Below are 27799 nucleotides of genomic sequence, written 5' to 3'. Positions count from 1 at the left end.
TAGAAAAGAAAATAAGCCATGATGGCTTCAACATATCATATGAAACCGATCATGCAGACATTTGTACATGGGATTCATGTTACATGATAGAACAAGCATGAGGATTCTCATCACTAAAGAAAGCACCTGCCCTGTCATTCACTATGGTGGAATGAGCAGGACCATAGTAGTAGCCATGCATGTGACCATCATATCCATGCTTATAGTAGTTGTATGATGATGAGTTGTGGCATGTAGCATGCTGAGGTTGATATTGGCGATGATAGTAGTGATGGATGTATGCCTGGTCTGCGTTGTAATGGGATGGCCATAACTCTGCTCTCCTCCCTGTCTTCCTCACCGTCTTAAGCACTTTCTTCTGATCCGCCCAACCGGTTACTGTCACCTTCTGCATTCTCATGTCTATATCAACCCCATCAACTCCTGAATTCAAAATAAACAAATAAAGTTAATTTTCCTAAATAATTAATGGATTATGAAAGTTCCATGAATAATGTAATCTCCTAATAATAATAGTGTTAATAATAATAAGCCAGCCACGCTACACCAGAAAGCCAAAAGGCGGTGTTGTTCCATTGACTAATTGTCTCTTTTTCTAGTGCACCTAGACTTCTCTTTTTAAGGGACATTCCAAAGCAAGAAAAACTCTTGTTAGAAAAGAAAATTTTGCCTATAAGAATTTTTGATATGATGTTTTTTTTTAAATGAAAAATTTTCACTTGTTTGGCTAGCATGAGAATAGTAAAATGAAAAAACTTTAAAAAAATGAGAGAGATGAAGAGGGGGTGGTGGAGCTTTTTCGGCACCATTTTCCAAGAGGTGGGTGATGATGGGTAATAGCGGTGATGATTGGATGGATGGTAAAAAATCATCATGAGAGGTCATGGAGGAATGTTTCTTATAAAAAAGTTATTTTTTTAGAAACTCTCATTAAAAAAAGTCTCTCTTTTGGGTCAGAAAAACTGTCTTCCTACCTGGTATCATTTTTCCTACATCTTTCTCACTTCCAAACATAGGGGTTCTTCTTTTCTCATTAAAAAAATGTACCGATCTTTATAAATGCTATGATAGTAGGGAACTGTTTTTTCTCTTTATTTCTTTCTTTTGCTGCTTATATATTCTTTCTCAAAACCAACAAAATGAAGGACTTATAAAAAAGTGAAACCTTGAACGCATCTCTAAAGACTCGAAAGAAGTTTATTTACCCTCAAGCCTTTGAAGAGCCCTCCTAATCTTGGCCTCACATCCAGCACAGTCCATGTGAACTCTCATCTCCACCATCTGAAATCAAACACCATATATTCAACAGTAAACTACCAGCAAAATGGCGACAACAATGGTGGTGATGGTGAAGGTGAGTGCATAACAGAGTCATATTGATGTAACCGTTGATCCGTACACTACATTCAATTCCCACCACTCATCTCACTAGGAAACTGTGCATCTAACGAAATAACTGATGTGTGGTGGGGATTGAATATGACATAAATCCGTCATATACCATGTGACCTTATCTGCTCTCTGGTCAACGTAAGGATATTATGAACTCCACAACTAAGATGGGAAGAATGAAACTCACAGCCATGATGTCTGGAACAAAGCAAAGGTAAACTCGGAACTTCTCTTCCCTCCAAATGAGATTGAATGATCTGAACCTCATAAGTTACACTCATTTTAAAGAGCAACAAACAAAGGCTTTGAACATTTTTTATTTGTTGTACTGCACCGACCTTTTCCGCGCATCTAGGGATTGCACGGGGGAGAAAATCTAACTTTTTTTTTTATTTATATTCACTATCATTTTTTTTGGAAAATTTATATTAACTATCATATATAAACTACTTTAGCTTTTTTTAATTATGATAGAACAAAATTATGAAAAATGATGCTTGTAACGTACACATTAGTAAGCTAAAAAATCAAGGTCTCACTGGCTTTTTCAAAGGACAAGAGGCAAGTGTTACTCTTTCATGTACCGTTTGGAATATTTTGAATTTTCTAGCATGAAGAAGGATTTTCACTCAGCTATTTTCAACTTTTTTTTGTGTGTGTTCTGTTTCATGTTACTGACTTTGGGTTATGGATGGAAGGTGGCATGGTGGTCCAATGGCTAGGAGACACGTGTATGTTGCAGCTAGCACGATGGACGTAGAGTACAAATAAAGCGTGGGAAAGAAGGGCGAGACGTGTAACAGCAGTTCATGTGATATTTGGCGAAAGTGGTGGATCTTGTCTAATGCTCAATACCAAAGCAATAGGCTCTGACAAGTTGAGATCAAAGGAGCAGCTAAGTGACATGCCTACGTGCGTGAGGCCACAGCTACATAGTAGTGCAGGCCTCACATGAAATTCTGTCGTTTGATTCTCTTTGGATCCCTGCTCCAGTTGGGGAGCCAGTGTTGGTGATGAGATGAGAAGAGTGATAGGGGTGGAGAAAGGTAGAATGCAGACTCATTTTGAGAGCCAGTATTGGTGAGGAGATGAGAGGAGGTGATGGAGATAAGGCTGGAGTTGTCAAAATAGGTTGTAGTTGAAAATGGCCTTCTCCACTCTCAACAACAGCCTCATCCCCCGAAAAGGGGTTCTCAAACACGTCGCTGTGGAGGCAGGTGGTATTAATTACACCCTCATAAAATACCATCTCATCTCTCGTCTCAAGAACCCAAACAGAGCCATAAACAAGCTGATTTGGTTGCTGAATCCAACCTGATCAGTATTGCTTAAATAGATCCAGAGATCACATTTGGGTTGGGTGGCAAAGGCTAGTTCGATATACTTTTACAAGTACCCAAGTCCGGATATCCACCAGATTTGGAGAGTTTAGATTCGGACTTGGATTTAAAACTCCTTGTCTTATAAGTGATTTCACTCAAGACAGACCCAAGGTTAGTTTTGTGTGTTGGCCGTGGCGAATGCATGACGTACTGGCAAAGTAGCTTGGACAGCTAATTAGACACACTTTGACATCTAACCAGAGTAAGATACCCGATTCGGTTCGGATTCAAGTTCAAATTGAGATGTAAAAATTTATATAGAAAATGAATATGATTATTATGAAGATGCCGCTAATTATACCAAAAGTTAGTAGACAGATTTAGATTTGATTGGATATCAAACCCAAATCCAAAACATTGATATCCATGCTGCCAGGCATTTTAAGGGGATAACCTTTGTGGGATTCCAACAAGAAACCTCATGTAACTTTGTAGAGGGGTTTGGATTTTTTATTTTTTTTTAGAGGGAGTTAGGCAGACCCCTACCAGTTATACAACTATACTATTGGGTTTTGAACCTGCAACGTCCCAACACAAGGTGCCGTGCACTAGCTGCTCATACCAGACATGCAAAACCCCCCCGCATATTTCAAGACATGACAAGCAGTGAACCTTTTTCCTTCTGAAAATGTTTAACCATCAGGAAGACCAAGGACGCGAAAAGATCATGTGCAATATTATGGAACAAATATTTGGGAATTAAGCACCTGATCACCCTCCATCTTGGGGACAGGGCCTGTCAGGTATGGGGCCCAAGATCTGACGGAGGGTTATGGGATGCTTAATGCACAAATTTTTGTGCAATCATATTGCACCCGATCTGGACTCACCAAGGACGGTGCCTCAAAAATTGTTCTCGGGCATCTCTTAGCAGGGGAAAATCTCCAGATCAAATGGAAAAGTATATATTGCCGTAGGGGCGTAGCTAGGATTCATGCAAGGGGGGGGGGGGGGGGCAAACAGGGGTGTAGAAAAAAAAATTTTGTGTGATAGTCGGGGGGTTCCAGGGCAGCGCCCCGAAAAAATTTTTTTTGAGATAAAATAAAAAATGGCTACAATTATTAATAAAAATCTATTTCATATGGACAAATCAAACTATTTGCTGCAGTCAGGGCTGGGCTAAAAAATGGATAAAAATCTATTTCATATGGAATGAGGGCTGGGCTAGGATTGGGCTTTTAAAAAAAAATTAACTGTTTCGGGAGGCAGGACTGGGCTCTGCCCCCCCTAGCTACGCCTTTGTTAATATTGGTATATATATATAAAGGTACATAAATAATTAATTTGATAGAATGAGTTAATTCATGATACTATGAAACTAGCAATGTTTTCAAATTTTATCAATTTTTTCTGGAGATCTTACGGTATTTTGACACTTGCAACAAAATCATGAAATTCAAAATATCTCCGTTATTTGTTACACACAAGACTCAAGTCACCAGACAGGTGCTGGTTCTCTGGATCCCTGCAAGTTCTAATGAATGAGTTGAGATCAAAGGAGCGGCCAAGTGCCATGCCTATGTGACACTAGCCAATCACATTACAGCATTGCATGGGGACACAGCTACATAGTGCAGGCCCGACATGAAATGCTGTCATGTGATAGACTATGGCACTTAGCCGCTCTCTGATGCTGTCATGTGATTGCCTCACTTAGACGCTCTCTGGATCCCTGCTCCTAATGAATCCCCCCTTTAACACTTGTTTCGTAACTCGACTCGCCAATCTTACAAAGCTTGGTCGAAGCCTCGAGCTGCATTTAAGAGCACTTCTGCTTGACCCATTAAGGGATTTCTGTCATGAGAACAGGTTTAAGGGGCACTGAGTCATGTACCAGTAGTAAGTAAGCTCACTCACCACTCCATCCACTCTGGAGAAACTCCATTTCGACAATACCATCCATGCCCCCTGACTCTGCACACTGCACATGAAGCGAGCACCAAAATCGATCATCACCCTTGGGCATTGTAGGTGCCGTATCATCAGAATAGGTAAACCAAAAAACAAGATAGAACCATCAAATGCAGAAAACAATTGGTCATGGAGAAAGCCTTCTTCAAAAAGCCAAAAAGTAACACATTAGGAACAAAAAATCAAGCCTCATCGCTTAAACTGCAAAGGTGAGTTTTGGTAGCACTAATGGAAAAAATGTAGCCAGAAACCAGAATTACTACAACCAATGGATTGTGAATCGAGCTCACTTACCAAAAAATTCACATTTTTGGGGGATTAAGGCAGCCTGCAGCAACCCATCCACCATTGGGTTGGTTAACGCCGCTAGATATGATCAATATAAAAAGATCTGAAAAAAAAGTAATTCAGCTTGCTAGCAGATATCCATGTTGAGGAAGAAAATAATTCATTCTGGTCATGCATTTCTTTCGGGTAATTATTTCATATAGCATGGCCAAACGTCTTGGTTCACATTAATCTAAAGTTCTGCACAAGGAAGCTACTCTTCGGCAGTGTTGCATCGGTGCAAATCGGCCTATTCAGGCTGATTCATATCCTGTCGGCAAAAAATCCATAAGAAATGAGCTGAATAGGCTTATTCTTTAAAATAGTTAAAATTATTTTTTAATATTTTCCTGACACGTTATCTGCTGATTAAAAATTGACCGATTCAGCTTAATTCAGTTCAGAATTGGAATCGGGCAATTCCCTGAATAGTTTTGAAAATTGATTTAGGGTCCAATCCGACTCTGACAACATTGCTCTTGGGACCCCATGAAATCCAAACAGGAAAAGGAGGAACATATGGAGATGGTGGCCTCTCACAACCTAGGGGCCCTTTAGAAGGAGAGAAATAGTCGGATCTTTAATTGAATCTTTTCTAAACTGGAGAAACTTCATATACGATGCAATTAGACATTGCAACTTGCTAAAACGAAATGGTCAAATTTTGAAATCACTTAGACATTGCAACTTGCTAAAACGAAATGGTCAAATTTTGAAATCACTTGGATCGGACCTTCTAGGATTGGTTATTTTGTCATTAGATGTACCAGCTTCTGTTCATGTGATTTGGTCGCAATTACTCTGAATTTTAATGAATTTTATCTTCTTTTAAAAGAAAAGAAAACAAAAAAAACATACGACTGATAATCCAGAATGCATGAAAAAATTGCATACCAATAATTGATGGTGTCATCATGAAGAAACAAATGGCAGAGCAGCCTCACTGTTCCATATATCTAGCACCAAGATCCTGGCAGAGAAAGAATAATTGGTGACATTTACAGTGAGAAGTAGCAAACAAAGACAAAAAAACAAAAAGAAAGACTTGTTTGCAATGATAAAGGCTGTTCCTGTGAATTATATCGAGAAAGGTGACATTCATGTTTCGATGAAGAAATGCCTACACCCTCTAAGAATTAAATAACAAGATCTAACCACGGATAACATAATAGACGTATCTTAGCAATTGTAACATGCATAAAAGAAAACTAGGAAAAAAGTTCTTTTCATTTCAAACAGAATAATAAGCATATAAACATGCATTATGCATAGCATCCATGATCATTCTTTGCAAACTACAATGACAGGTTCCGATCATGAAGACTAATACCTTACTGTTAACCTAATAGTAGTAGAGACGAACGAGTAAATATTCTGAAAGAATGTTATAAATACGAGTGCACAATCCAAAAGTCAATAATAGGTAAAAGTAAACATTTGAATTTACATAATCTGCCCCATCAGAGAGACCCTAGACATCATTCAGATGCAATTGTCATATCCATCACCATGAACAAACACAAGAACCATAGATGAGCACATTTATTTTAACAATTACTGTATGAACAAAAAAAATCTGCACCAGTTTCTCTATGGCAACACCACTCATGTTATTAACTAAGAGGACAACCTCACTTGATCTCAGTCAAAGGGCAAAGGAGCGAACTTATATCCACATCATCATAGAGATTCTGATTAACTACCATACACTGCAACTTGAGATCATGAAACTACCAAAATAGGCCACACTTGTCCAATATCAGTCACATCAGTTTCCCCAGGAATCTATATTGGCAAAAGTTTCAGTCATGGTCATGAGAATTCGCAGAGTTTGGATAACATAAAACATCCATTTTGTAAAAACCTGGTTATACCATATATCCCCTAGATGAATCAGCATCTTGTCATAGAGATGGCATAAATGTTCCCAATTTCTTCATACTCATATGGACCATGCACGCTAGAAACTTGGGAAGAGTTGGCTACTATCAAAGAATAAAATGGAATTTGTGCACCCTGAAGCAAAAGATTGGTCTGTAGAAGTATATGATAAGTATACATTACTAAGCTAATGAAAAAAAAGGGAAACAAAACAAAACAAAAAGGTGCTACACATCATTCAAATATATCTGATGAAATCATAAATACATCAAAATATTATTATTTTCATGCAATACTTGCAGTAAAAAGAATACCTCAAAAAAATGCAACATGATGCAAGCAAAGTATAAAAAAATGACCACACATTCTAGATGAAGCAACTCCACCACTTACTAACTCAAACTGTGTCATGCTCGAAGTCTAACACACACACACACACACACACACACACACACACACACACACACACATATATATATATATATATATATATATATATATATATATATATATATATAGGGGTGGCAAAACCTGACACAACCCGCCAACCCACCTCTTAGGCGGGTTCGGGTTGGGCTTAAGCCAACCCGTTTAATAAACAGGTCGACCCGCGTAACCCGTTTATTAAACGGGTCGGGTTTGGGTTGGGGTATGCCAACCCGCCAACCCGACCCGTCAACCCGATCCGCCAACCCGACCCACCAACCCGACCCGCGAACCTGAGAACCCGTTTACCCGACCCAACCTATTTATTAAATGGGTTGGCGGGTCGTGTCGGGTTACCCGTTTATTAAACGGGCCGGGTTCGCCACAGCCGACCCGTTTAATAAACGGGTCGGGTTCGGGTTGAGGTATGCTGACCCGCCAACCCATCGGGTCGACCCGCCAACCCGACACGATTGCCACCCCTATATATATATATATATATATATATATATATATATATATCCTCCCCGCACCCAAGTTTTTTTAAAGTGCCACATCGCCGCATCCGCACCTGCACCTATGTGACAGATTCTATGGGATTTGTTGATGAGCACAGTACAAGAACACATGAGCGCATGAATGCGTGCACACATGCATGCACAAAAAATACATATACACAGAGACGATTCATGGTATTTTAGTATTATGACCACCAAAGAGGGTGATAAAATTCTTACCATGACCAAGAGGCTATATGACCAAGCCAAATAATTGGTCTGTCATGGCGTCAACTTTACTTATAGTACCAGACAAAAGGAATTAGTGATAAAAAATGTCTTTAAAAAAATGAAAACTTAAATGTGCAATGTTGGGATCCCATGCACTTGCTGGACTAGGAGATTAGAAAGCAAAACGAAGACCATGCAAGCCCAAATCATTTTAGCTTATGATAAATTTGAGGACTGATGATGGAATCCCACTAGAGCTCGACCGTCAATAAGCACTTATTCTTAAATACAAGAAAAAAGTTAAGCTAAAAAAGGAGCATAATTAACCACATTATACAGAAAACAAAAAGACAAAAAATAACATAATAAAAGGTAAGATTATGTAGTAGAATGAATTCCAAACGAAGGAAACCCATGAATATGACACGGACGGCCCGAAGAAGCTCCTAGAACCAATGGTATCATTAGACCTATGCGTATAAAAAACCATTACAATAGTATGTTTTAAGTATATCAGTAACCAAACAGTTCATTCTTAAAAATTATATTAAAATTACATCACAAAATATGACAATAACCACAACACAGCGTGCACTTGACATTTCTACAATATGATAGCCCTTATAAAAAGTATAGGATACCTTTTAGTTTGAAAGATAATTCCTAGTTTAGTCATTAGACCTTAATTAAAAAGATAATAGACCTCAAGGCTAAAATAAGTTTCCTCCATCACATGTGAGCAATCCACAAATTGATCAATAAAACATGCATTTGTGGAGCAGGAGAAAAGTCGGACACCATGAATGATCCTCTATCCATTAAATCAGTATGTGTTAATACTTGACACATGAACTTGAGTGAACATGAAAATGTGAAACAAATGCACAAGCAGAAGGAACAGACTTCAAAACTTGGAATCAACAAATTGACAGCAACCCAACCTAGATGGGGGACTAATACAAGTGCAGTGAAGCAATAGCAAGGCATGGACAAACTTTTGGATAAAAGAATCCTTTATTGAAATTATTGTTGGGCAGCTGGTACCAGCACCAGTCACCTACCACAGAATGGAAGTCGACAACTACAAGGTTGAAAACGTGGTATGCTGTCATGGTAAGTAGACTCCAAACTAATAATAACTTAAAAAACCTAACTTAAGTACAACCAATGACAGTTTAGAAAAGTAACAGCACTTACTTGACCACTGAACTCATCCAGCTGGGCTGCATCAGCGCTTATGCTTCATCAAAGACCAATGTAACCTTTTCATTGCTGTGGGGTATGGACAAGATGTTCCTATCACTTGCTGCAGCATGGGACGAGGTTTTTACAGCACTCTCGTACCCACAAACCAGTCCCATAAGTTTCTTTTTTTTTGTGGCAAGTATAGTATACACAGCCTTCGTAATCCAGGCAAGGAGGTAACAGAAAACCTATTTGCTACCTATACAACAACAAAACAAACAACAACAACAACAACTACGCCTTCATCCCAAAACAATTGGGGTCAGCGATATGAACCAAAAAAGAAATTCATTTTGGGTCTTCCACATGAATCCTTTTCCTCCAATCATTTCTATCCAATGCCATGTCCTCGGTGAGGTTCAAAGCATTCATATCCTTTCCTATCATCTCCATCCAAGTCTTCCTAGGCCTACCCCGACCTCTTTTAACTAATATATTTTCCCATTTCTCCAACCTTCTAACTGGAGCATCATTAGGCCTTCGCCGAATATGTCCAAACCACCGTAAACGATTCTCTCGCATCTTATTTTCAATGGGTGCAACACCTACCTTCTTACGTATCTCCTCGTTCCGAATCTTATCTTTTATTGTACTTCCACACATCCATCTAAGCATCCGCATCTCAGCTACACTCATTTTTTGAATATGATGTCTCTTGGCAGCCCAACATTCCGTACCATATAGTAAAGCGGGTCTAATAGTCGTCCTATAAAACTTTCCCTTCAACCGCAATGGCATTCTACGATCGCACAGCACTCCAGTTGCAATTTTCCATTTCATCCACCCAACCTTTATCCTATGATTTACATCTCCATCAATTTCTCCATACTTTTGAATGATGGATCCCAAATATTTGAAATAATCATTCACCGGTATTTCTTGCTCACCAAGCTTCACTACACTCCCATCACTACTTCGTTGCTTACTAAACCGACATTCCATATATTCAGTCTTACTCTTACTCAACTTAAAACCTCTAGCTTCCAATGTCTGTCTCCATAATTCTAACTTAGCATTAACCCCAGCTCTAGACTCATCAATCAAAACAATATCATCAGCAAACAACATACACCACGGTACATTTTCTTGAATTGATCTCGTAAGCTCATCCATCACTATCGCAAATAGGAAAGGGCTTAAAGCAGATCCTTGATGTAACCCAACCGTTATCGGAAAATTGGTTGTCACCCCTCCACAAGTGCGGACATTGGTTACTACTCCTTCATACATATCTTTAATTATACTAATGTACTTGAGAGAAACACCTTTCTTCATCATTGTCCACCAGAGAACGTCCCTAGGTACTCTATCACATGCCTTCTCTAAATCAATAAAAACCATATGCAAATCTTTGTTCCTCTCTCTATATCTTTCAATAAGTTGTCTAAGAAGATGTATAGCTTCCATAGTTGATCTTCCAGGCATAAAACCAAATTGATTCTCTGATATCATGACAACCTTCCTCAACCTAGACTCAATCACCCTCTCCCAAAGTTTCATAGTATGACTCATGAGTTTTATACCACGATAGTTTGTGCAATCTTGTATATCACCCTTATTCTTATATAAAGGCACCAAAGTACTCTTCCTCCACTCATTAGGCATCTTATTTGTTCGCCAAATCAAGTTAAAAAGATTTGTCAACCATTCTAAATCTTTCTCTCCCAAGCATTTTCAAGCCTCGATAGGTATACCATATGGGCCAACTGCCCTTCTTGATTTCATTTTCTTCAAAGCCTCTGCAATTTCTTTCTTTTGAATCTTGCGCATGAAGTCACGATTTATCTCATGAAAAGGAATGGAGAAGTCTCCAAGATCTTGAGCATGACTATCATTAAATAGCTTATCAAAATAATCTTTCCATCTCTCCTTAATCTCCTCATCTTTGACTAAAACCCTTTGCGTTTCATCTTTGATACATCTAACCATACCCAAATCCTTCGATTTCCTATCTCTCATCTTTGCAAGCCTATAAATATCCTTCTCGCCTTCTTTGGTATCCAACTTGTCATAAACCTCCTTATATACCTTAGCCCTCGCGTTTCGAACAACTTTTTTAGCTTCCTTCTTTGCTATCATATACTTCTCCAAATTCTCATTATCACGACTCTTACTTAGATTTCTATAACACTCTCTTTTAACCTTAATAGCTAATTTGACATCCTCGTTCCACCATGCTGTATCCTTACCTAGTGGTGCACCGCCTTTAGACTCACCCAATACCTCCTTAGCCACTTTTCTCATGCCACCCGCTATCTTATTCCACATTGATTCTGAATCCTCCTCGAGACACCAATCAACTTCCTTAACTACCTGCTCTACAAACATTTCTTGTTTAGCTCCTTTCAGTGCCCACCACTTAATTCTAGGATCTATCCTATGTCTATCCCTTTTGCGGCATTGTCTAATTCTAAGATCTAAAATTAAGACTCTATGTTGTGTAGCTACACTTTCTCCCGGTATAACCTTACAATCGATGCAACAACCCCTATCTCTCTTTCTAAGTAGGAAAAAATCTATCTGACTCGTATTAACCCCACTTTTAAATGTTACTAGGTGAGACTCCCTCTTCCTAAACCAAGTGTTTGCTAAGATCATATCATAGGACAAACAAAAATCTAAAATCCTTTCTCCACTTTCATTTCTTTCTCCTATACCATAGCCTCCATGGATACTCTCAAATCCATCCCTACTAATGCCTACATGTCCATTAAGGTCACCGCCGATGAAAAGCTTTTCTCCATAAGATATCCCTTGTACTACTCCATCTAAATCTTCCCAAAATTGATGCTTAATGGAATCATCTAAACCTACTTGAGGTGCATAAACACTAATAATATTAATAATATCCGTACCTAATACTAATTTAATAAGTAAAATTCTATCACCCTTCTTACGGACCTCAACTACATTATCTATAAACTGACGACTCATAACAATCCCTACTCCATTCCTATTCCTATTTATTCCTGTATACCAAATCTTATATCCCCAAGGTTCTATCACTTTAGCTTTCTCACCTACCCATTTGGTCTCTTGAAGACATAAAATATCAATCTTTCTCCTATACATAACATCTACTAACTCTACCAACTTACCAGTTAAAGACCCTATGTTCCAAGTGGCTAACCTAATTTTATGGTCTTGGACTAACTTCTTTACCCTCACCCGTCCAACAAAGTGAGAGAACCCTTGCCTATTTGACACCACACCCGGGCGCCGGTGTGACGCGTCGCTTCTGGGCGACGACCTAGCAACCCTTGCCCATTTATCACTGCCTCCGGGCCTAGAGAGTACAGCGCGTCGCTCAGTAGGGAACGCCCCAACGAAATTCTCATATTGGTTCATTTTCATAGGATATGACAACCTATTTGCTACCTATGTAGTCAAAATTTCGTCCAGGGGTCCCGCCTAGGCGCAAGTCTACCACCTAGGAACGCCTAGGTGCCTAGGCAAGTATAATCATGCTTTGTTTGAGTATTTTGAAATATTTAAGTTTTTCAGTATTTTTCTTATTTTCATTTTTTTATATGTTTATTTCAAATAATTTTATTCTTTTGTGCATCTCTAGGTGACACAACTAAACAAATATTTGTTTAGATGAAATTGAATGTTAAAAATGTAATTATGTTTTAATTTTTTAGATTCATTCATGATTTTTTTAAGTTTTAGTTGTTTAGCTTCATAAACTATGTTAAATATGTATTTCATATTATTTTTAAGAATTTATTGAAATTGCTCAATTATTTATTTATTTAATTATTTCTTTTTTTGCTCCCGACTAGGCCAATTAGTCCTGCCTAGGCCCCAACTAGCACTTTTGACTACTTAGTTTGCTACCAAGAAGAGAATTGCTAAGAAACACCAAGACCAAGCTAACAGGGTCCATTAGAGACTAAAATGTCTGATTCTAGCAAGCTTTTATTTAAGCAACCAACCTACCGACACATGCAATTGTAGTAGGCTGGAATCCACAAACCCAATGTTTCACTTGTAAGCAAACAGGACAACATATGGAGGCACGATCACCTCCAAAACCTAAACTAAGAAACTTAAAACTATAGACACCAGAAGATCTAGACTTTACCAGAGTGAGCTGTATTCCAACAGAAAACACACTCAAAGGTCATACACACACACAGGATAAATATTACCTACAAACCCGGCGAGTAGACTATACTAACTGTGAATCAGGCATTAGTCAACCTGCAATTACAACATATTCTGCAAATAATGAACAGAAGAGTTGGGTCCCACAACTTGCTAAAGACAAGGAATTGTTGAAGGCAAAGCCAACTGCAACTAGCCTAAAAAATTGTTTATAGTACAGTGTACTACCTCCCACCAAGATCCTAGTCTCTGATGACACCTCACATTGAGAACAATGTGGCAAGTTCTGTTTCTGTAAACCATAGTCACAAATATCAGTATCGGCTATATCTCGGCTTTCTCACGATATTATAGGTTTGGTGATAAATTTCGGGAAAATCTTGGGGGTTAAAAAAATAAAAAATATATAAACATAACAAAGAAAAAATCATGTTTAGATAATAAAATACATATATAATAAAAGAAATAAGTAAAAAATACAAAATAAAGAAGAAAAACACATTTAAGATGTAGAAAATAAATAAAAACAGTAACAACAATTGATAATATTGTGATATTTTCATGAGAATATCGCAATATTCTCGTGATAATATTGCGATATTATCAAATTGGCAATATTTTCAAAATATTGTGATATTTTACCCATAATATTGTTTGATCAAAATATAGCAATAATGTCGCAATATTTTGAAAGTATCGCTGATATCTGTGACTATGCCGTGAACTGAAGAAACAGCTTGATCCAACCTCCCCTGCGGAGTAATTAAGAAGCCAGAAAAGTACCAGAAGAAATTCCTCATCTAATCCATGAAACTTTGCCAAGAGAAACACATCCACAAGTAAAAGCAGAAATGACAAAGGGGAAAAAATTTGATTAATACCCACCAACTGCAAATCAACATAAACCATAATAAATTTTCTTAAGTTTAACAACTAGAAATAGTCCACAAATACCAGTTTTTTTTCACTTTTGAACTGGATGCCTAAGATTGCATGACATAAAATAATCATCCTACAGTCCTTAAGCCAGACTTCAATGTTGTTCTGACAATAACAACCACATGATACATAACGTATCAATGATACATGTTTGCGAACCTAAAAAAAGTAATTTGAACAGCAGCTAGTCAACTGCATTGATTCAATGAGCTCTATGAGCTATTTAGGTCAGTGGATGCCACTAAATATTCCCAAGTTTTTATGCATCTGGAGCTGGCACCACATAAGTATTAGTAAGAATCGTACCAAGATTGAAAGAGTACGGCTAGTGGACTGGTTGAGACTCACTGAAAGATAAACTGACATTTGATAGGCACACACCATAGTGATATCGCTAACTCAGCAGTAAAGGCATTTAAGAACAGTATCACAGAGTTGGTGAAGTGGAGATCAAAGCGAATCTCCGATATCTTTTCAATAGGAACACAAGGGTCTAAAATGAATTTATAAAGGAAAGAAACCTAAGTGTGCATCCCACATGAAACTCGGAGCTCATTATTTGATGGAAATATTTCAGTTTTCACTTTAAAATTATATGCACACATTGCCAGCACGTTTCTTAATTTCTAAAGTTCCTAAAATTCTGAATCACCAAACTAGTAATTCTTTTACAATGTTTCACCTTGACAAACAAAAAAGGCACCCAGCATTAATCTATGACAACCTGAGGGCACCCATTACTAGTCCACAACAACCTGATACCTACATCCTAGAAAATCGAATTCACATCCTTCAGCTGCTGAGAAGCTTAGAAGCAAGCATCAGAAACATTATAGCATATTCACGAAATAGATCATATCATCATTACTACTTGAGAAAATTCTTCAGAATGATACTGGATTTGTTCCCCATATAATATTTCAGTAATCATTAATGTACTAATATGTGCAAGTAACATCATTTAAAACATCAAAATTTAGCTGCAGTAAGCATTTGTCACTCCAAGATGATGTTCATGACAAACAACTTCAGACCCAGACTGGTTTAAATTGCAAGTTGTGGCCTAAGATACCATTCTGAAGATAAGCAACAGCAGGAATCACAGAAACACTCCATCACACATTTATCGGCGCACATGGGCACGCTGCATGTCATATGCACCCCATGAACCGGGGCCAGATCCATACTGCAAAGCACTTTTTGGACCACCCTGAACCTGAAATCATGCACACAAACAGATCCCGAATATCACAGATCATAACGGAAATACAATTTCTTAATAGAACCCAAAAAAGAGAAAAATGAACACTCTAGAAAAATAGATATTTAGAAAATAACATACAGGATTCATTCCATAACCAGCAGGATAAGTGTTTCCTCCATATCCAATTCCAGGGTCCCCATAGTTTCCTCCATAACTGCTACCTGCAAATAATTGGATAACAAGAAGAATATAAAAGGCAATAATAGTAATAGTAACAACAATAAGTGGCAGTGACTACCCATGGCTATGAGATCTATATGGTCAGACATGTAACAACCTGGATTTCCAGTAGTAGAAGCAGCAGCAGAAGCATGAGCTCTTTTCTCTGCATTAGCAATCTCAGCACGTAGTTTCTCCACTTCACGAGCCATTGAGATCAAATTATTTTCCATTGACTGACTTTGTTCACTGCTTTCAGTATTATTCTTTTTCTCATACTCAATGGCAGCCCTATCATTCCACCATGAGATACCCACATGAAATCACATAAAATTACTCATATCACTAAAATAAGGACAAATAATGGAAGTATTGCATAAAAGCACACAAGTACACAACAAATGTGCATGCACATAGACATACATCTACTTTTACAATTTTCACATTAATGCTTGTGCATGCAGCAACATGGACAATGGAAAAATGTTACCTCGCTCGCTGCAATTCCTGTTTCATGCTTTCAATTTCTGCTTTTATTGCAGGGGCCTGTTGCAGATCCTGAGTGAGCACTTGAACCTGGCCAGTTAACTCTTGCCTGGCAGCAATCAGCTTCTGAATATGAGCATGGATTTGCATGAGCTCAGTCCTCATAGCCTCAGTTGTATGCAAATCTGCTTCCAGTTTCATATACTTCTCATATGCTTCTCTCAGTTGAAGATCCTTCTCAGCCTGCAACTTACCAGCTGCATGAGACATATGCTGAAGCTCTTGTTGGGCAGCAGCTAATTCCTGCATCAGGGCTACATGAGTCGCAGCCAACCTCTGGTTATCCATAAGAAGACCCTGAATTTCTTGGTGCTGAGCCGCAAGCCTCTCTTCTATCAAAACTGGATGGGGGGGCAGTGGTCCAGGACCCCATGCGAATGGAACATCCCTGAAGTCCTCAAGAAGTGCTGGATGAGGCATGGGACCAGGACCTCGACCATATGGCAAATCATGTACTGGTGGCAATCCACGAGGAGGACCTTTGATAGAATGGGGAGGTGCCCGATTTCTTCCTGACATGTTGATACTTATGCTGATAGATGAACCTAAGTTTGCATATTCACATAACAAATATCAACAAAAGATTGTCTTTTGTAAATAATAACCATAATATATATATATATATATATATATATATATATATATATATTATAGCAACGGGTGCATGCCATGTTGCACTTCAGTGAATATTTTTCTATCTGAGCATTGAACATTTTTTTTTTGGGAAAAAAATCAACTATCAAGCTGTAATGAAATAGGCGGAAGCACCAATAGAGCAAAAGCACTCTTTAAGAGTGACCACAAGAGCCAAGAAGACAAACACTAAAGGTGTACACACAAAACTCACAAAAGTAGAAAATGACTTAAAGTCATAAGTTGAATATTATTGAAGAAAGAAAGAGGGTGAAAACCCAATACTTTTACAAGTGTGAGCCTCCTCTATTTATAGAGGAGGAGAGCTAAAGGAGGACCATAAAGGGGGCTCCCTTCTAGTTGTTGGGAGCCCCAACGGTCATAAACATGATCGTTGGGGCCCCCAACGACTAGATAGGTGGGGCCCCTTATGGTCCTTCAAAAGTAAAACTAAGAAATAAAAAAAGAAAAAGAAAAAGGGGAAAAAGAAAGAAAAAAGGAAAAATGCAAAAAGGAAAAAGTACATGGTGATTTACCAAAACACCCCTATCGGGTTTTTGGTTGTACAGAAAAAGAAAAAGAAATATATTATGTATATATACATAATTTAACACAAGCAAATTCACAACTACAATGGAAATGTGTAAAATACCAGAAGGAAAATCAATAAGAAAATTCACAAAATATTATTTTTGTTGGATTGGAGTTTTCGCTTCATGAAGAAAGCAAAGCCAAAAAACTATTTGCTAGAAGTAGATTTAGTTTTATCTTTCAACCAAAGTGGCATTCTCTCACCGCGGGAAATCGGGAGACATTCAACTAGAAGCTTTTATATGCCCTTCTGCATACTTTTTTTCAACAAGAATCTGAAGTTCAACTCAGTTTCTAAAGGTTAAAGACTCAGCTGGCTTGAGCCAAAATTCCAGACAAGTAAGATCATTAATCTAACAATGCCTATCATTATCACATCACTGAGAACACAAACCAGATGTTTCAAAGCCATAGAACTCATATTAGAACCGATTCCCATCAAAGCCTTCTTCAAACTTTACTGAGAAGCATATGAATCATAGCCCTTCTCTCTTTCAGCCATAACCTTAGCATCCTAAAAACATTTGATGCATTGCTAATATTCATCCTAACTCATCAAAGAACTATAACTTATATGTATAGAGCAATCGTTACCAAGTTCCATAGGGTTTAAAAGATACAGTCTTTGCAAAGCATAGTTCTCCTGAAAATGGGACACTCACTTCCCTTAAAATGAGAATCGAGCTTCTCTAATGTTGGAAGTTGCTACACATTTGATGCATTGCTAATATTCATCCTAACTCATCAAAGAATTATAACTTACATGTATAGAGCAATCATTACCAAGCTCCATAGGGTTTCAAAGACATGATCTTTGCAACGCATAGTTCTCCTGAAAATGGGACACTCACTTCCCTTAAAATGAGAATCGAGCTTCTCTAATGTTGGAAGTTGCTCCACTTCCTAGAGGGGTCATACCAGGGTAATCCGAAGCGCCATAGGGCATGGGGAAGCGCACTTCTCCGAAGCGCGTTTCGGAAGCGCGAAACATGACACTTCCAAAACGTGCTAGGAACTGCCAAAAAATCCCAATTTAGGGGAAGCTCGCTTCTCCTTTTTTCATTTTTTTTGTGCTTTTATTTTTATTTTTCTCTTTTTTCGCTTCCCCATCGCTTACGCTTCGCTTTTGGTTAGCTTTAGAGACAATTCATGGTTCTCTTCTAAGTCATCCTGCGCTTTCCGCTTCCTAAAATTTTGAAAATGCCTCCCTTCCCGCTTACCAAATCGCTTTCCGCTCCTGCTTCCTCAACTGACAACTCTGGGTCATACTTCCTTTTAAGGCGTGTTTGATGCCTCAAGGGAAGTTCGAATGAGGGACCCCCCCCCCTATATATACATGTATACACACACACACACATATATATATATATTTGTATTTAGTATATATATATATATTATTTATTTTTATAGATTGTATTTAGGACCTTTTTGTATTTTTTTTTTTGTATTTGACCATGGGTAGATCAGTCTTTTTGACCAGCTAGCCATTGGGAGCTCCCCAACGGCTAGTAGGTCTCTCTCCTCTCTCTCTATCATGTATATATATGGACTTTTGGTCCCTATTCTATTATGCATGTTTTATGCATTTTATGTTAATAAAATAATTTATTTTATAATGTGTGTGTGTCATTGTGCCTCTTGAGAGCCTCCCCTTTGTGGGTTGTGTTGTGTTTTTGCCCTAGTAGGCGTTGTCTTTGATTCTTGGAGATCTCATTACATGGTATCAAAGCCAATGGCTCTTTAGACTTTGTTCTTGCAATTGTGAATCAGTGGCCTCTACATTCTCAAGTGTCGGTGGTGCTCATGTGTTGGCCTCTACATTCTTGCAATTGGAGAAAGCTATGTTCGATTACCAAAAACCACGAGAGATTGGGATATGGGTCATGCTAAGGTCCTCTCATGGTTCATGAATAGCATGAACCAAGATCCATGCGAAAACATTTTGAGCTTTGAAAGAGCTGATGAAGCATAGACCTTTCTAAAGGAAATGTACACTAAAAAGGATGTTGCCTATTTGTGAAAACTTAGAGACAAGATTAACTCATGCAAGCAAGGTGATCAATCCGTGAGAGAATACTATGGCAAATTAAAAAGAATATGGGATGAGATGGCTAAGCATGATCCCATATGAGATACGCCTAATGAAGTGTATTTAAGAAAAACAATTCTTCCAATTTATGAAAGGATTGAGACCCGAATATGAACAAGTGTGTATAGTCATTATACATAAGACGTGAAACTCATGCGACTCTCTCACTACATGAAATTTTGGCGGAAGTGTGTAACGAGGCTCAAGTCTTCTATGGAGCCAAAAAACCCAAGGAAACCGTGTTGGTCGTATCTAGGCCCGGTTCCAATATTAAAGCCTACAAACCTCTACACTTCACCAAATTACAACAAGATGGTGATGGAAAGAAAAAGATTATTTGTCATTTTTATAGAAAACTGGGGCACATCAATCCATATGGTCCTAAGTTGAAAAAGGTGGACGAAAAGAGAGTAGCTTTGGTTTCTTACCAAGAAAGACAAAAAAGTGGATTTGATGATGGTTCCAAAATCATCGGATCTCTCTCCTTGTCTGGAGGCTCTTAAACATTTACTCAAAGTTTCATCCGCCACTACCGGTGCCATGGTCTCCACCTATTCTCCTCCTTGTATGAATTCTTGGCTTTTGGATTCAGGAGCATCTTTCCATATGACCCCAAATATTGATCTCCTTTCCAATTATCACACCAATTTATACGACTCTTTTGTCTTTGCAGCTGATGGAACTTATTTACGCATAAAAGGCATAGGAAACATTGATAAAGACTCTTAAAATTTAAAAAAAAATGTTTCAAATGTTAGGCATATTCCAAAACTTAGATTGAACCTTCTTTTCATTTCTCAAATTTTCGACCATGGGTGTGGTAATGTTTTCTTCTCATCGAGTAGTTAATGGGTGCAAGATCGTCGATCAAGGAAGTTGATTGGGCAAGGCCATAGAGAAGGAAGTCACTACCAAGGTTGCCAAACTAGGAAGCGGAAGCGGAAGCGGAAGCGGAAGCGGAAGCAGAAGCGGAAAACGATACGAGAAGCGGAAAGCGAGAAGCAAGGAATTTTAAAATTTATATGAAGCGGGAAGCGAAGTTTCAATTTAAAAGCAAAATATGAATAAAAAATGAAGCAATATGGAATCAAACAAGAAACAAATAAAAACTAAAATAAAATTGATCATTCTTATATTTCATGATTTTTTTGTAAAAGAGTTAAATTTTTTGTTAAAATCTAACAATGATGGTTACCAATTTAAAGAAAGTACATGGAAAGTGAGTCAAAGCGTGAGAGAAAATACATGAAAAGATGAAAAGAAACGTGAGAAAAGTATATAGTATGCATAGACCATGTGTATGAGAAGCATAGAAGAAGCGTGGGAGAATCGAGCTTTCCATGAAGTTTCGGAAGTGAGGAGTATCGCGCTTCCGAAACGAGTTTTCGGGAAGCGAATTTTCGGGAAGCGAGCTTCCCACCTACCTAAGAAGCTTTCGGTAACTCTGGTCACTACTATATGGACATTACTGAATTATCAAAAAAATTTGTAATATTGCCAAACATAGTGGTTTTGAACTTTGGCATAAACGTTTAGGTCATCCTTATGCATCTAAAGTCTCATATTTTCCTTGTTTGGAAAATTTTGTAATGATGAAAACCTTAATTGCATCGATTGCATACTTGGAAAAAAAATTATGTTAAACAAAATTTCATCTCTTCCAGGCTTTTGAATTGGTGCACTCAGATGTTTGGGGTCTCACTCATATTGCCTTACAGGGTGGTTTCTCTTATTATATTGTATTTGTGGATGATTTTTCTAGATATACTTGGATTTATTTTCTTAGACATAAGTTAGAATCTTTCCATTATTTTAAAACTTTTCGTGCTATGATACAAAATCAATTTAATTTTAACATATCTATTTTTCGAACCGATACAAGGGAAGAGTATGTTTCAAATGATTTCAAAAATTACTTTGATTTAAATGGTATTTTTCATCAAAGGTCTTGTCCTAATACACCTCAACAAAATGGTTTAGCAGAACGAAAACATATACACATTATAAAAACTGCTACAACCATTTTGGACTCAAACAATGTTATAAAATATTTGTGGGTCAAGGCTGCTCTCCCTGTTGTTTATCTCAAAAGCTGAATGTCATCTTTTTTAAAAAACATCACGCACAAAAAGAAAATCCAATTTCGGTAAGAATTGATCTGAATCGTAGTTCAGATTCAAGTCGGTTCAGTGAGGGCGACTGCAAGTAAGCGAATTTCATTCCATTTGGATCCCATCATCAAATCCTTTTTTACCCTGAATTAAGAAAGAGTGTTTGAAAGACCCTCTTTCATTCAGTGAACCAGAACTCTCTCTTTCCTATTGAAAAACTTTTTGGTGATCAATTAGATTATAGTACGTTAAGAGTTTTTTGTTGTAAATGTTTTGTTTTGAATGAAAGAAGAGAAACTCTCACCAAAAGTCATTCCTTGTGTTTTTATTGCTTATGCTGAGAATAAAAATTGATTTAGGTGTTATGATGTTAAAAATGATAAATTATATGTTCCAAGAAATGTTTTATTTTGTTGAAAAGTAAAGTTATTTTGACTCTAGTATAGAAAGATAATGAATATTCAATTTTTTTGGATTTATTGCCTAAAGAAAATGTTGATAATGATGTTGACGTGCTTGATCAAGAAGAAAATGAAGAGAATGTTACCAATTCGGAACCCCCATCTACATCTTATCTTCACTTATTCCAGAAGAACCACTGAGAATCAACCTAGTGTTTTAGAAATATTCACTCAGATAGAACAAGATAAATCTTCCAACCTAATGAGATAGACTAGAATTTTGAGACCTTCCGATAGATTTGTAACTTATGAATCTTTCTCTCCTCAACATAGAACATGTTTAGCCTACATATATTCCTACTTTGAACCCAAGACTTATAGTCAAGCTAAAGATCATCCAGAGTTGGTCGAAGCCATGAAGATTGAATTGAAAACCTTAGAAAATCCAAGACTTGGGATACTATGAAATTACCAAATGAAAAAAAAGCTAATAAGATGTAGATGGGGTATATAAGGTCAAAATCAAAAGTGATGGGACATTAGAAAAACACAAAGTCAGATTAGTTGCCTATGGATATGCTCAAGAATAAAGAATAAACTATGAAGAAACCTTTTCCCCTGTAACAAGAATGATCATTGTTATGACTCTCATAGCTCTAGCTTCCATTAGAGGTTGGCCTATATATCAAATGGATGTGAAATTTATCTTTTTTAATATAGATTTAAAAAGAAGTCTATATGGATCCGCGTCTAGGTCTTGAGGTGTAATGAGATCAAGAAGTCTCCACACACCCCAAACAAGAGGCAAATACAAAACCCACAAAAGGGGCACAAACACAATAGGAACACACAACACATAAAAAATATAATCTTTATTACATATAAAATGCACACATGTCAAAGGGCTCAAGGCCCATTTTTATACACAAAGGAGGGAGTGAGAAGCTCCTAAAATATAGCTGTTGGGGGCTCCCAACAACTATATTTATAGTTGTTTGGGGGCTCTCAACAGTTATATTGTCAAGGATATTAATGCCCTTGACAATATAACAAAAGCCAAACAACAAAAAATAAAAAATAAAATAAAATAGAAAAAGATATTACAAACCCTAATGGGTGTCCCTATTACATGGGTCAAAAGACCAAAATACCCCTGGAGGGTAAAACATATTACATGTACAAAATATATATACATATATATATATGAACATATATATACATAAGAAACACTTATATTCTAATATGAGGTTTCACCTTGTTACATTCTCTATTTTAAAAAAGCTTTGTATGGTTTAAAAGTTAAAACGTGATCCTGGTACGATAGATTCAGTATTGTCATGTTAAATCTTGGATATAGATGGTGCTAATGTTGACATGGTTTTATTTGTTAACACATCTGATGCAGGTATCATCATTCTACTTTTATATGTAGATAACATGATCATCACTACTGGAGACAAAAAGAGAGTTACTCATATTAAAAATAGCTTTGAGATGACTAATCTTGGATTTTCTTTGTATTAAGGTTGCATACTCACCTCGTGGGTATTTATTGACCCAAACTAAATTTGCGATTGATATCATTGACAGGTCTGGAATTGCTGACGAGAAAATAATTGACACCCCAAAAGTGATTAATGCAAAAATGAAAATCGATAATGAAACGCCTCTAAAGGATCTAATATCGTATTGTCAGATTATTGGAGCTCTCGCATACTTCTCTATCACATGGCATGATATCTCTCTTGAAGTTCATACTGCAAGTCAATTTCAACACTCACCAACTACTGTGCATATGAGTATTGTTATGAGAATAATTAGATATATTCAGAAAATTACTTCCGGAAGACTTTTTTTATTAGCTCCCTCCTCCCTTGACTTAGTTGTGTAGTCTTATTCAAATTGGGGAGGGGGTCTTAATTATCATCGCCCAACTAGTTTTTGTGTGTTTTTAAGTGTCTCGCCCGTGTCTTAAAAGTGCAAAAAGCAGCAAAAGGTTTCTCTTTCACCAACAAAAGTTGAGTACCGAGTCATGGCCATCACAAAATCAGAAGTTGTATGGTTGAAATGATTGATGGAAGATATCAGGTACATTTGATAATAAAAGTGTCATTTACATTATCGGCAAACATACGTTTCATGAGAGCATCAGGCGCATTGAGATGGATTGCCGCTATGTTTGAGAAGAGTACTTAAAGAGGGTCATATCATTATCTTACATAACTTCTGAATATCAATTGAGATACTTTTTCACCAAGACACTTTTCATGGATTCTATTTTCTCCTTGACAAACTTTTGGTGATCTCACCTTAAGTTTGAGGGAGTGTTAAGAGATGTATGGTTATGTACATGTGTGTATATATATATGTGTATATATATATATTGTATTTAAGACTTTTCTGTATTTTTGTTTATTTTTGTATTTAACCATGGGTAGTCTGGTCTTTTTGACCAACTAGCCGTTGAGAGCTCCTAACAACTAGTAAGTCTCTCTTCTCTCTCTATCATGTATATATATGGGACTTTTGGTCCCTATTCTATTATGCATGTTGTATGCATTTTATGTTAATAAAATCATTTATTTTATATTATGTGTGTGCCAGATAGAGAAAAGAGGAAGAAAAGAAAAGGAGAAATAGGAAGAAGAACAAAAAAGGAATGAATAAAAGAGAAGAAGGAAAATACAGGAAGAGAAGAAAAAAAGAAAAGAGAAGAAAAAAAACAGGAAGAAGAAGATGAAAAAAAGAAAAATGAAGGAAAAACAGGAAGCAGAAAAAAAAGGGGGGAAGAGAAGAAGAAATAAACTGAGAGACGAATGGAGAGAGAGAAACCGAAAGAGGGAAAAACAGATACAGAGAAACCGAAAGAGAGAGCAAGAGAGAGAAGCGAAACTTTACCTTGTTCTTGTTCTTCTTATCGAAAGTGAGAGAAAAAGGGGAATGCCCCTTTTTATACCTTGGCTTCAACCACTGTAAGAAAATGACCATAATAGGCATAAAGCTTAGGTGATAACAGGCTACGGGCTCAGGCGGTGAGGCTGCACCTACGCGGCGCCGCCTTTGACAACCAAGGCGATAATATCTCGATATCATGTGTTACATTTTACTTCTTTTATATATCTTAACTACTTTTTTCTTCTTTTATATGTTTTACTTATTTCTTTATGTGTATTTTATTATTTAAACATGTTATTTTTCTCATTTATTTCTACTGACAACTAAACTTGTATTATTACCAGAAATTGCCCTATAGCCAAGACTGATATCTGTGACTATGGTCTTGCCTCCTGCCGTGTGCATCACATCTCGCACACACTTTTTCCTGTAGCAACTATAGGACAAGATTTCCTTCTATTTTAGCATAAGAAATGGTGATTTTGGCAATGGTTATAGAATTGATTTAGCATGATGTAGATCATAGACCACGGAGCATGAATTTTCCTTTATTAAACTCTTGGAAGGGTGAAGCAGCACCCAAACTTGAAGAACCAGGCTCGAGCTCCGTTCAGTTAGTTATCAAGTGAAGCTTGACCCCCAACCCCCCCTAATCTCAGGCCCAGTTCAGCTCATGTATAACAACATCCAGCTTACCGGGAGCGGATCAGGTCATGCTGAACATGAGCGTTTTTGCTCATGCGGACATTGTGGCCGTCTGTTTGCATTTTGGATGAATGCCACGTGGTTTTGTTGACTTTTGATCTTTTTAAAATGCAAATCGGATGGCCACGATGTCAGCATGACCTGATCCGCTTCCCAGCTTACCTCTGGCAGTTTTGATGAACATGACAGAGCGGAGCCAGATCAGAATTTCGCGTGATTAAATCCCACAGTATTTTCTATGTTCAGTTATGGAAAAATTTTCTTTTAATATATGGAGAAGAACCAAACAATCTAAAAATAATAAAATATTTAATATATGCATTCACTTGCCGGATTAGTTTCAGGCACATTCTAATCATGTAACAAGCAAAAAAAAAAGAGAATTATTGGGGAGAAAAAAAGAAACTGGACAATCTCAAGAAATCGAGTTTCTACCACCCTCCTTCCAACCTTTTGTTTTCCAACAGAATTTACAGCAATCTTTGATATCTTCTCTGTCATTTCATAAAGCGTCAACGATTCGCCAACCACTAAAAATACATCAACAACCCGACATACAAACCACAACAGCAGAAGATCCCCACGCGCTCAAAGAAGTTCTAATCGTCTTTTTGCGCATTTCGGCCCATTCGAGGTGCAGCTAATTAGAGTTTCGTGACAAAAATTCTCAAGGGAAGAATCATTTAACACCTTCTAAGTCCTTTCAAAATTTTCGCTTCTGCTCGTTATGATTCAAAAAGTAAGAATCTTTTCCGACGGAACCTAAATCCCTGCCAATTTCTTCTCCAAGTTTCCACATTCCATTCAACGATCAACTGCGCTTTTCTTTCAAAATGAAAATCATTCAAATAAAACATTCACATAAAGAAGTTTTCCAGTATCAAAGAAAAAACAATGAACAATTTTCCGAATCAATAGCGTCCAAACCTTAACTCTTTTCTCCAGAATGTCCCCAAAGAGTAAAAAAAAAGGATAAAAACAATATATATAGATAGATAGATAGATGACGAAAACACCTTATAACAACATCACTCCGTCCTAAAATCCCAAACGTATTCAATCACGGACCAAAGAAGGAAAAATGTATAATAAAAAAAGGAAAAATAATCCAAGAAAAATGACAAAAATTCCTCCGATTGCAAGCTTAACCGTTCGAACCAGAAGAAATAACAGAGGGAGAAGAAAGTAATGAGCGAAAAAAGGGAATTTTTACATTAAAAAAAAGGAAGAATCGTACCAGAAGAAAAAAGGAAATTGAGATAGCGCGAGGCCTCCGAGTCGAAACAAAAAGAAGCCCTAAACCGTCGCCCTAATGATTTTTAGTGCCTTGAGGGTGAACCGGTTCGGGTGACTGGCTATTAGCCGGTAAAGAACGAAGAGGCGGTCCAATTTTATGAAAACGCCCTTGTTCTTGCCACGGGATTGCAAGGTGCCACGGGACGGCTTTTCATATGTCGCATTGACAATGACACGAATCGTGACATCCAAGAGAAGCGAATTGGCAAAGTTTTCAAAAATTAGGATACGAGGACATCGATTTTTTCATTGTTTTTTTATTGAAAAATCTTGTGATTGCATACCAAAAATATGGTGTCATGGTGGGTGGATCACATGTTGCCTTTCACGTCTGGCCGTGTACTTGATACATGACCAAGATCTTGTGTCCTTGTTATTAGGTATGGGAGTGGACCGGAAAACGGGCCCCGCCCCACATCATATTGTTTGGATCGGGGATGGAGGTTAAAATCAAAACCCGTGCAGAGATGGAGATGGAGATGGAGATGGAGATATGCCTTCCTCCGCTTTGTCCCATCGTCATGCCAATCACCGTCTCACCCCTTCCCTAATCCTTCTTTAGGGATGACAATGGATTAAGGGAAAATGGGATCCTGCCAAGCCTCGTCCCGGTTTGGACCGGGAATAGAGGACATGAAACTGGGATGAAGGTTAAAATCAAAACTCGTGTGAGAATGGAGGGTAGGATTTTGAGATGGGCGGGAGTGGAGACCTTATCCCCCGCCCCAGTCCACTGCCATCCCTAATTGTGATCAATGAGTCTTGCAT

General features: G+C 37.6%; 2 protein-coding genes across 3 annotated transcripts; both read right to left on the bottom strand.

The window, feature by feature from the left end:
* Positions 1–15467, bottom strand: LOC149836600 (Heavy metal transport/detoxification superfamily protein). Of its 2 annotated transcripts, XM_090005469.1 has the most exons (6): positions 15414–15467; positions 5907–5982; positions 4980–5076; positions 4632–4695; positions 1206–1281; positions 1–423 (listed from the first exon to the last, which is right to left on the bottom strand). In XM_090005469.1, the coding sequence occupies exons 4-6, from the start codon at positions 4671–4673 to the stop codon at positions 80–82; spliced, it is 462 nt and encodes a 153-aa protein (XP_089861595.1). In that variant the 5' UTR covers positions 4674–4695; positions 4980–5076; positions 5907–5982; positions 15414–15467; the 3' UTR covers positions 1–79. The 2 variants fall into 2 exon arrangements, with proteins under 2 accessions (XP_089861595.1, XP_089861596.1); XM_090005470.1 differs by lacking the exon at positions 4980–5076 and having other exon boundaries at positions 15414–15446.
* On the bottom strand, positions 15230–27015 carry LOC149836599 (protein FLX-like 1). The gene is made up of 5 exons (XM_090005467.1): positions 26973–27015; positions 16255–16855; positions 15883–16055; positions 15684–15766; positions 15230–15557 (listed from the first exon to the last, which is right to left on the bottom strand). Exons 2-5 carry the CDS (start codon positions 16827–16829, stop codon positions 15465–15467), a joined length of 924 nt encoding a protein of 307 aa, XP_089861593.1. The 5' UTR covers positions 16830–16855; positions 26973–27015; the 3' UTR covers positions 15230–15464.
* Between the last annotated feature and the right edge of the window lie 784 nt (positions 27016–27799).

This window comes from Nuphar pumila, chromosome 5 (genome assembly GCF_984573655.1).
Source record: "Nuphar pumila chromosome 5, dmNupPumi1.hap1.1, whole genome shotgun sequence".
NCBI lineage: Eukaryota > Viridiplantae > Streptophyta > Magnoliopsida > Nymphaeales > Nymphaeaceae > Nuphar > Nuphar pumila.
Note: the sequence above shows the minus strand (reverse complement) of the source record. Positions and strands in the feature narration are given on the sequence as shown.